This window comes from Camelus dromedarius, chromosome 25, assembly GCF_036321535.1.
Source record: "Camelus dromedarius isolate mCamDro1 chromosome 25, mCamDro1.pat, whole genome shotgun sequence".
NCBI lineage: Eukaryota > Metazoa > Chordata > Mammalia > Artiodactyla > Camelidae > Camelus > Camelus dromedarius.
Window position 1 is genome coordinate 3,592,653 of NC_087460.1, and position 10,635 is coordinate 3,603,287.

The 10,635-nt window shown below is 57.2% G+C and overlaps 1 protein-coding gene across 1 annotated transcript; it reads left to right on the plus strand.

Annotated features, from left to right (window-relative positions):
* The first annotated feature begins 2,228 nt into the window (after nucleotides 1-2,228).
* KCNA6 (potassium voltage-gated channel subfamily A member 6) lies at nucleotides 2,229-5,758 on the plus strand. The gene has a single exon (XM_031444278.2). The coding sequence runs from the start codon at nucleotides 2,630-2,632 to the stop codon at nucleotides 4,235-4,237; it is 1,608 nt and encodes a 535-aa protein (XP_031300138.1). The 5' UTR covers nucleotides 2,229-2,629; the 3' UTR covers nucleotides 4,238-5,758.
* Nucleotides 5,759-10,635: the final 4,877 nt, after the last annotated feature.

A 10,635-nucleotide genomic window follows, 5' to 3' on the forward strand; every position in this document is an offset into this window, starting at 1 on the left:
TGACTACCTCGTAAACAAGAATGGCCATGATGAAAACAAACATGTTACAAGAATTGACCGTCAAAGACAAAAGGAATCATGGCAGTCAATTTACAACCCAGGAAATAGTTACAGATAATTGGACAAGGGTTAAAAAAGAAGAGTATGTTCTATATTGCACTTGTAGGTTCCCTTTTCTTTTTCTTAAAGTGTTTTTTTTTTTTTTGAATGGAGCAAATCACTAGTGCAAAGTTTGAACTGCTTAATTACATAGTTTGTGAATGGGAAAAATATTGACTTGGGTGACTGGGCACACTCGCTGTCTCCCTGTTCACTGGAACCTGCAAGGTGAGAGGAGGGAGTGGAAATTAATAGAACAAGCATAGAAAAGCAGCAGAAACGATTGCCCACCTTCTTGAGGCTTGATGAGGGGCAGACTAGGGAGTGAACACACAGCAAGGTGGTAGTCTGTCTCCTACCCACTCACAGCTTGGCCTCCGCCCTGCACATCCAGGAAACTTAGTGCCCTACTCCTCCTGCACCCCACTGGGAGTGAACCGCTGTGGTTTTAAAACCCTCTGTGCCACACAAAGAACTCGTACACGAATCTTGTGGTTTGAGAGTACCTTTGCATATCCTTCCCATCACGGTCATCAGTGAACTCTTACCAATGACCTTATCTGCACAAGAAGCTACACAAAAACACCTGGCTGTCAGACAACTTCTTCTGTCCATAGCCACCCCCAAAGGCGGACACTGAGGCACAGGGAAGCAAATGTCAAATTTTCCCATGAAAGCAGCGGTGTGAAAAGATCAGACCAAAGCTCCCCCACCAGACTGCAACCTGTCCGATCTAGTGACCAAAGACTCTACCAGTCTCTGGCCGTAGGAAAACCATTCTTACCTCCTCCCTCCTGGAGGGTTAAGGGAGGAGTCTCTACAACAAACTTTGGTCCCTACCCAAACACTGCCAGGTGGCCTTCCTTGCAACATGACCCAGGTGCAGAGGCCAACTTCCTCATAGGACTGTGAGGAGTCAGTGAGATGGTGCAGGGGAAGCACCCAGACGGGGCCAGCACATGCTAGATGCTCAGGAAGTGCAGCTAACAGTTCCAGCACTCTTACACGCCCCCTGCCCCCTCCCCTTTTTTCCTGGACTGCGCATTAAGCAGACACTCCAGAGTTGTTTCCAGGGAGGCTGGGAGCAAGTGCATTCCAGGATGTACTTCCCTGGGCTATGGTACCTGAGACGGCAGGTTCTTTCTTCACTGGAGCTGCTGTCCCAAACCCCAGGACTTCCTTGGAAAACTTCCGATGGGACAGGCAGTGGGAGACTTTTCACCCTTTTCTGTGCTATCACTTTGCAGTCCTAGGAGAATGACAGCCTTGCCCTCCCATGTTTGCAAAGGGAGCCATGGGATTCTCTGGGGACTGACACTGGAGTACAATTTAAATTGGAAGTGCTCCAGAGAGCAAATGATGCTTCCTTTTTTTTTAAAGTAGAGATTGAAGGAGTTGGCAAATGGGCCTTCGTAAATACAGAAGGACGAAATAGGATTTGATTTTTTCATTAAATTTCTGGGTGACTGGAGGCACAGAGCTCGGTGCGGGGCGCGGGGGATGCGGGGGGAGCGGGGCGGGGTGTTTTCTCATTGATGAAATGCACTGCGCAGGTCAACGCCGTAAGCCCAGAAGAGCCAAAGCGAATTGCAGGGGCGGGGGGCGTGGTACTAGGGCGCCCGCGCCCGTTCAGGGGGCCGCGGCTGCGGCGGTGCGGGAGGCAGAAGCGTGCCGGGCGAGCGCGGGAAAGGCCGCGGGAGAGGCGAGCGCGCGGCGGCGGGGCGGGGGGCGCGCGGCGGCCGGGGGCGGGGAGGGGGCGGCGGGCGGGGCCTGCCACGTCACTCGCGGGAGCGCGTTGGGAAGGGAGGGCAGGGCGCAGAGCCGGCGGCGGCGGCGGCGGCGGCGGCGGCGGCGGCGGCGGCGGCGGCGGCGGCGGCGCGAGCGCTGGGGCGGTGGGTCCGCGCACCCCGGCTCCGTGGCGGCCCCGGGGCCCTCTCGCAGGCCGGCGGCGCGGCTCCGAGGGAGGCCGTGGCGGCGGCAGCGGCGACCTTGGCCAGCGGCGCCCGCGGTGGCCGTAGGGCGGAGGCCGAGCCCCGCCAGGAGTCTTGGCCGAACCCGGGGGCGGTGCATCTGGCGCTTGGGTCCCCGCGGCGGCGGCCCGGGGTCTGGAGCTGCCGGAGGAGCGCGGCGGGAGCCGGGACGTGCCGACCCGTCCGGGGGGGGCGGAGCCCTGCGGCCCCGAGCCCAGTCCGGGGCGGGGCAGGGGGCGAAGCCACGGTCTTTTCGGGCGTCCAGCGGCACACGCGCCGGGCTGCGGTTCCAGGTACCCCCAGCTCTAGCTCGCAGCAGGCGCGGATAACTGGAGGCGCGGAGCTGAACCCTCCGCGCCCAGGTCACCTCCCCAGACCTAACCCAGCGGAGACCAGGGCTTCGGGGCTCAGGGACCCCGCCCGGTCGGACCGCGAGCCGGGAGGAGGGCGAGCCCCACCCTGAAAAGAGGGCGCCCCCGAGAGCTGGGAGGCGGCGCCGCGCTCCGGGGGTCGTGTCGTGGGCGCCGTCCTGGTGGCGGGGCGCACACCACGGAGGGGACATGCGATCAGAGAAATCCCTTACGCTGGCGGCGCCGGGGGAGGTCCGGGGACCGGAGGGGGAGCAACAGGATGCGGGAGACTTCCCGGAGGCCGGCGGCGGCGGCGGCGGCGGCGGCGGCGGCTGCTGTAGTAGCGAGCGGCTGGTGATCAACATCTCCGGGCTGCGCTTCGAGACGCAGCTGCGCACCCTGTCCCTCTTCCCCGACACGCTTCTGGGGGACCCCGGCCGCCGCGTCCGCTTCTTCGACCCGCTGAGGAACGAGTACTTCTTCGACCGCAACCGGCCCAGCTTCGACGCCATCCTCTACTACTACCAGTCGGGGGGCCGGCTGCGGAGGCCGGTCAACGTGCCGCTGGACATCTTCCTGGAGGAGATCCGCTTCTACCAGCTGGGGGACGAGGCCCTGGCGGCGTTCCGCGAGGACGAGGGTTGCCTGCCCGAAGGCGGCGTGGACGAGAAGCCCCTGCCCTCCCAGCCCTTCCAGCGCCAGGTGTGGCTGCTCTTCGAGTACCCCGAGAGCTCGGGGCCGGCCCGGGGCATCGCCATCGTCTCGGTCCTGGTCATCCTCATCTCCATCGTCATCTTTTGCCTGGAGACGCTGCCCCAGTTCCGTGCAGACGGCCGAGGTGGAAGCAATGGTGGTGATGTGGGCCGAGTCTCCCCGGCGTCCAGGGGCAGTCAGGAGGAAGAGGAGGAGGATGACGATTCATACGTGTTTCACCCCGGCATCACCCCCGGGGGGATGGTGGCAGGGGGCTCATCCTCGCTAAGCACTCTGGGGGGCTCCTTCTTCACGGACCCCTTCTTTCTGGTGGAGACGCTGTGCATCGTCTGGTTCACCTTCGAGCTGCTGGTGCGCTTCTCCGCCTGCCCCAGCAAGCCGGCCTTCTTCCGCAACATCATGAACATCATCGACCTGGTGGCCATCTTCCCCTACTTCATCACGCTGGGCACCGAGCTGGTGCAGCAGCAGGAGCAGCAGTCGGCCAGCGGAGGCGGCGGCCAGAACGGGCAGCAGGCCATGTCCCTGGCCATCCTCAGAGTGATCCGCCTGGTCCGCGTGTTCCGCATCTTCAAGCTCTCCCGCCACTCCAAGGGGCTGCAGATCCTGGGCAAGACCTTGCAGGCCTCCATGCGGGAGCTGGGGCTGCTCATCTTCTTCCTCTTCATCGGAGTCATCCTCTTCTCCAGCGCCGTCTACTTCGCGGAGGCCGATGATGACGATTCACTCTTTCCCAGCATCCCGGATGCCTTCTGGTGGGCAGTGGTTACGATGACCACTGTAGGTTATGGGGACATGTACCCCATGACAGTGGGGGGCAAGATCGTGGGCTCGCTCTGCGCCATCGCCGGTGTCCTCACCATCGCCCTGCCCGTGCCCGTCATCGTCTCCAACTTCAACTACTTCTACCACCGGGAGACCGAGCAGGAGGAGCAGGGCCAGTATACTCATGTCACCTGTGGGCAGCCTACCCCAGACCTGAAGGCAGCTGACAATGGACTTGGCAAACCTGAATTCTCTGAGGCCACCCGGGAGCGGAGACCCAGCTACCTTCCCACTCCACATCGGGGGTATGCAGAGAAAAGGATGCTCACTGAGGTTTGATAGATACAGGCAGCGCCTGCACAGAAGGAAGACACAGAGCAAAATGATCCCTTAGGGTTCCTTCTCATCCTCCACTACTTGCACCTCAGCTCCTGTTGACTTCTGACTCCCTCCCCTACATCCAGCGGTTGGCGCCAGAACCATATACCTGGACTGTCAACCTTGTTACCTGACCCCTGCAGCATCCAAGGTTTATCCATCTAAGTGACAGTTTTGAAATTCTAATGGTGCCACCCATTCATGCCCATCTTCTGTCACATGGATGAGTTTTCCATCTGACCTTCCCTCAAGACTCTGACTTTTCATGTCTGGGACTTGTAATATCTCTAGGAACAGAAATGTCACCAGGATGGAAACCAGGCACCCCTTGGTCCTGTTTCTCCTTAGCATCCTTTGCTTTGGGGCATGCACCTGTCTTCGCTTCTGGCCACACGGTAACTAGCAGACGCTGGTGGATAGAAACAGTACCCATCCTGCCGTTTTCCTCCAGTGCCCTAGAACACCGGACCCTTGGTAGAGCTTTCAGCTGCACAGCCTCAAGTTATGTTATTCATCTCTAATCTTGGTTGGAATTAGAGAAACTACAATTAGGCTTGGCTATTTGGAGGATCTTAGAGTCAATCTCGAACCAAAGGGGTCAATGGATTCCTCCAGGTGTCATCTGGTGCAGTGGACATCAATCTTTGGTCCACACTTAGTCCTCCTCACTCTGATCCCCTGACTGTAGCTTCCAGGAGGGTTCCCTCTCAGAGCCAAATAAGTCTTTTTACGTGCACGTGCCTTCCTGGGCAAGGAGCTGGAAAAGGGGGAGCCACAGAGCCTGGAGACACAGCTGACTAGAGTCAGGCACCTGGCTTGACTGCTTATCTGAAGATTAGACGATGCCACCTTGGGGTGTGGGGTGCAGAGGAATCTTGTCACCGACAGCAAATTTCTGTCCCTCACTTCCCCCAGCCCTCCCACTCTTCTTCCTGGGAATTTGAAGTAGGATTGCAGTTGAAGGCTTTCAAAAGTGGACTCCAGCTTAAATCCACAGACAGGTAAAAGCACATATGGGATGCTAGTGTGGGTGGGTTTTTTTTCTTCCTATTTTATAGGCAATGAAATAGGTGCTTTAGAGTAAGGAAGACACATTATTCCTTTGCTGACAGCTTCCCTGTTAGAGATTTTTTGCTGAGTCAAGCAAACATGCTCCTGCTCTGGCCCTTGGAGCAGCTGTAAACTGCTCTCACTGGTGAGGTGACGGCGTGGCGGTCCCACCTGCACTAAGCCATCGTCTTCCATCATGAGCCCCTCCTTCTGTCCCACTTGCCCGCTTCCCCTCCTCTTTCGCCTCGTAACATTGTCATTCATGTGTTGCCTTGATAAACTGTGATTTACTGTTCTGAGCTCTCCTGGGTGCAGTTCAGAAACCAAAAGGACTGTTAACATGTTTTAAATTTTATAATCTCGGCTCTAAGACTCTTGGATGAGAATTTTTTTTTTTTTTACAAAATATTTTCTCGAAGAGCAGCTTATGAGGGACAGTCTCTTGAGGGTTTTCCTGAGAGACACTGTGGCTCGTGTGAGTGCCAGATCTAAATCTGGATTTTGCCACACTTTACAGGGTAACTTGGGTGCCATGGTTCCTCCTTGTGCCTCAGTTCCCCCCCCCATTTAATGGGAACATTAATGTCTCCCCCCCCGCACCTCATGGGGAATGTCCTGTGAACTCATCTGGGGAGCTGGGAATGATGCTATGCAAATGTGTGAACTTTAGTAATGATTTCTAGTTCATTACCTTGTTTCCCCATCTCTCGCAGGCAAGGCATCCCCCCACCCAGAGTTCCTGCCTTGCATCCAGAGCCCACAGACATGCCATTCTGGGCCCTTAGCTCTTTCCACCCCTCCTTAGCCTCTTGAACTGGGCCTCGGTCCTTCTTCTTACCCTTCAGCAAGGAGGATGCTCTTTGGACAGATTCATTGGGATCCTTCCAGAGCCAGACACCATCTTGATTGACAGCTTGGCTTCTCCAAACCTGAAATGCAGTAGGAGATGCTCATGATTCAGACATCTGCCATGTCTGAGGCCGTAAGGTGCCGGTGTTCCCAATCTCTTCAGTTACTCCTGGCTATTCAGGGGAGGAGAAGGGCCCCCCCCCCCAGAGGCAGAAGGGAGGCTCGTGGCCCAGGGTAAATGTTGGAACGTGTATGCACGTGTCTCTGTATGTGTATGTGTCCTCATCCTCTTCACCATTTCCTTTTCAAGTCAGAGCATGCCTGAAAGTCAAGGGTTTATGGAGAGCGGGGCTCTCCAGGGACTCTGGTTGCCGTAGCAACCTTCCAGATGGTTCTCCCTGTCGTCTGATTTGGGCAACAAGGGAGAATGGGAGACTACATACTCCCAGCTTCTGAAGTGGGGACACCTCCCACATATGGGCTTAAGGGCCGGTAGTGCCAGGACAGGGCTGCATGACCTTCAGAAAGTGAGGGGGTGTAGGGCCCCAAAGCTTCCTCCCCAGACCTTTCCTCCCGGTTTCCCTGCCCAGTCACGGAAGCTGCCTCATCTCACCCCCGAGTCTTCAGAAACTTGAATGCTAAGCAACTGCCAGTGAAACCAGTGTCCACATTATCTTTTCCAAAACGGCCTTGGAGGAGACTGGCTTCTCCAGAGGCAGCCAGGCTGAACCGCACTGAGAGTCAGACTAGTTTTAGTCCATAATGGCACTGAGGGGATCTCACGGCCTCGGAGGGAGGCTCCTCCCAGCTCTTAGAGAGACGGAGAAGTGTACTCCTTCCTCCCAGGGGACAGTCTGGCTCCTGGGAGCAAGCTCACGGGTGATTCTTCCTAAGACGTCAAAGAAAAGCTGAGAGGCTGTGCGCTGACCTGGTTTCTGGGAAGGATTCTGCCAAGCGATGCCTCTCTGACTCTCAGCCTCTCCGTGTGGACTTTGCCCCCTGAGCACTGAGAGACTCTGCGCCCAGTGTTGCCGTGACAGCTGGGGTGGCAGTCCCACAGCTGCCAGCAGCGGGGCTCAGGCCATCCAACAACGTCACACCTGGCTCAGGCCAGCAGGAGCTCCCAGGGGTCTTCCTGGATCCGCCAGGCTTGGCTGAGGCGTGGGCTGTTCCTCCTGCCTGACCGTCCCCAGGAGAGATGGGGACAGCTGGCCTGGTTTGCATCTGAGGTAGGTTCTCCTGTTGGGGAATTTCCTTCTGGCGCGGTCCCTCAGGCCAAATGAGAACAGGGCTGGGGGGGGGGCCAGGAGAGCGTGCATTTGGGGAGAGTGGAGGCTTTATTGCCTTTCCTCAGCGGCCACCTCGCTCTCTTTCTGTGTATCTCTTTAAATCTTAAAAAAAATTATGATGATTATTTTTAAGCTTTATTGGAGGGGAGGTAATTAGGTCTACTTATTTAGATACAAATTATTTTTTTAATGGAGGTCCTGGGGATTGAACCTGGGACCTCGTGCACGTGAAGCTTGTGCTCTGCCCCTGAGCTGTGCCCTCCACCCCCCGTGTATTCTTGACTGCATCTACTTTGCTCTCCTTTCCCGTTTCTGCGCCCTCACTGCTGCCGCCCTGCCCAAATCCCCGCCTCACCAGCCCCCTTTTCTCCGCATTTCCCCCTTTCCTTCCTCTATTCACTCTCCCTTTCTCTGCCTTTTTGCCTTCTTTCCGCATTTCTGGTTTTCTCCCACCTGCTGTTTTAACCTCTTCTTCCTTCCCTGTGTGTCCTTCCAGCGGGCTCCCTCTCTCGCCGCCTCACGGTCTGGGAGCGCCTGGGGGCCTTTCTGTGGCGGGCGCCCTCGGGGCTCTAGGACAGATGTGACCACCGAGGGCGCTTGCTCAGAAGGTTGTTCTCCGGCTGGAGCACCCCCTTTCTCCTGCCATCTCAGCGCGCCCTCCTTTCCTGCGGTTCTCACCTCTGTGGGGAGAGTCGGGGGCTTCCGCAGCGAGTGAGGTCGCTGTGGGTTTAGAAAATGTCTCTGATGGAATTTCCCAAATCTGTAAGGATAAAATAGAGAAAGAGAGAGAGGGGGAATGAAACTGATATGTTTTGGGTAAGTACTTTGCTTGTATAGCCCTGGAATATGCCCTCCTCTGGCTTCCCCAGCCTTAAGAAACTTTCGGAAAGGCTCAAGACAAAGGCCCAGTGGAAACAGTGAGGTGAACCCAGAAAGGAGGCCTCAGGAGGAAGGCACGGAGCAAAACTAGCCTGGAAATGGCCTTCACCCAGGGGTGCCTTCTGACTGCCCTTCGTTCTCTCCCGGGCTCCCGGAACATCCAGCCGCCGCTCTCGTGTGCACTGAGGCAGAGTAAAAGCACAGGGCGGAAATCTCAGTGATGTGAGGCGCAGGGGACACCGTGTGACAGGACGGGCTGAGACCTGCCGCCCTGTCCATGAGGAGGGCTGCGCGCCTCCTTGCTGGGGGCCCTGCAGGCGGGTCCCACCTGCACCAGGAAGCTTTCGGAGGCGGTGGGCGTTTCCTCAAAGTTAACCAAGAAACCTCTCTGAGTTACTATTATTTTTAATGACATGAGGCTACCAGCCAAGGAGCTTCCTGTCTTGTCTGGGAGGTGGTTTGGTTTTAGACACCTACAAGTCAAGCCTCTCTACACACGGGCCAGACTGAGGGCCAGGATGGGATGGGAGCTTTTCCCCCGCTAAGTGGGGACACTTTAGAGCTTTCAAGCACTTGCTCCGTGCTACGCGCACGCACCTCCAAGAGCTGTTTGTCTGCTTTGAATTTTGACAGTGAAGCCGCTGTGGGACTGACACGCCCCTTTCTTTCTGCTCTGAAGGCGGGCGGAGCCGCCTCTGGCCCCTGTGGGGCCTGGGTAGCGCGCGCTGAGCAGCATCAGCACTGTGGAGGACGAGGGCGGTGCAGCTGCCCAGCGGGCTTACGCTTTGCTGGCAAAACGAAAGCAACCAAAAGCTCACAGACAAACCAGAAGACCCCACCTGGTCTCTGTGCTGTAAACTCGGAATTCCTCAGGAACCTGCACAGGAGGCAAGCTGGCACCCTCCCGGCCTCCTCCCCAGCCTCCTCCCTGCGGCCGTCATTGACCCTCTGAGCCATCACACTGCTGATGGGGCCCCACTTTGACGCTTCCGTAAACAGAAGAAGTGGGGGTCAGAGTCTTCCCTTAGCACGTCCTCCTGCAGGAGGCTCATCAGATGCCCGTCTCCTCTTGCTCTTACTTGCCTTTCGCTCACTCATCCCCCCCAACACCTGCCCCTTGATGTTTTTGTCATGTGACACCTTCCAGTCCTGCTGCTCATCCTGCCTTCCCTCAACGGGCTGAGCTCTGGCTTTGGCAGTGTCTTGTCCCCTCCCTGGCATCTCTGCATATACACCAAGACGGATTCCCAGGGAAATCTGTCCTCCAGGGACCATCTGCCTGGAGCCGCCGTGCTGGCTCTGATGGGCTGTGACTGTGCGTTATTGCCCCGGGAAGCAAAACTGGGTCTAATTCTAGCTTGTCAGGGTCACTTAGGGAAGGGAAAGAAATCGATTCTTTAAACTGCAGGTTTGCTCTCTCCATCGCACTGGATGCTGAGCCCAGGGGCTGCCCGGCTCTCCAGGGGCAGAATAGGCCTGGGGCCCAGGGTTTTGGGGGAAGAAGAGGCTCCCAGTTGTGGGCTACTGGGAATCAGGGCAGATGGGCTCTTAGCCCTCTGGTTACCGTGTCCCCCGATGGACCACTCCTGTTCTGGGCTGCAGGTCCCTGTGGGGTTGGGGGTTGTCATTTCCTCCACCTCCCCCTGCTCTGAACTCCTGGAGAAAGGAGTTCACCCCGCCTCTCTGTCCTGACTGGGTCCTCATCCCCTTGGAGCCCTAACGAGGGGGTGGAAACCTACTGGTGACCACTTTGGAAAGGTTATCCAAACAGGACAGTGACTGCTCGATCCCAGAACAGAAGGGAAAAAGGGGCGTACACTGTAGTAAACTCCATCAGTGCTGGTCTCACCTTGGCCATTGCCTAAACTACTGGGGACCCCGCCCTGGTGGGATTTATGACGATTTTTTTTTTAACATGATGCTTGCCTCATCATGGTTACTATGAAGTAGCTTTTTTTTGAGTCTGTCAGGGACCCAGCAGACACTCTTTGCCTGACAGTAAAAAACATCTTGGAACCTTAAGTGACCTCCGTCCCAGGTGCAGGGCGAGCAGACAGACCCCGGCGCTCTGGCGAGTAAGCCGGCGGCGGGGTGAGGGGGCTGCAGCGCGCAGTCTGCCGCCGCTGCTATTTTTGACGTGCTTGCTTCCTCCCAGGGCCTGACAACCGCTGTCTCCAGGAGACAGACAAACCCGCTCTTGGCAGCAGAGACATTCTGCTTCAGAAAAGAACCGAGGAAGACAGCCCTGCAGCTGGGAGGGGCCGGGCCACGCCTCCCCCTCCTCCAGGATCT

What these genes read in the sequence shown, in the direction of transcription:
- KCNA6 (XM_031444278.2), top strand. Translation starts at nt 2,630, where the DNA reads ATGCGATCAGAGAAATCCCTTACGCTGGCGGCGCCGGGGGAGGTCCGG.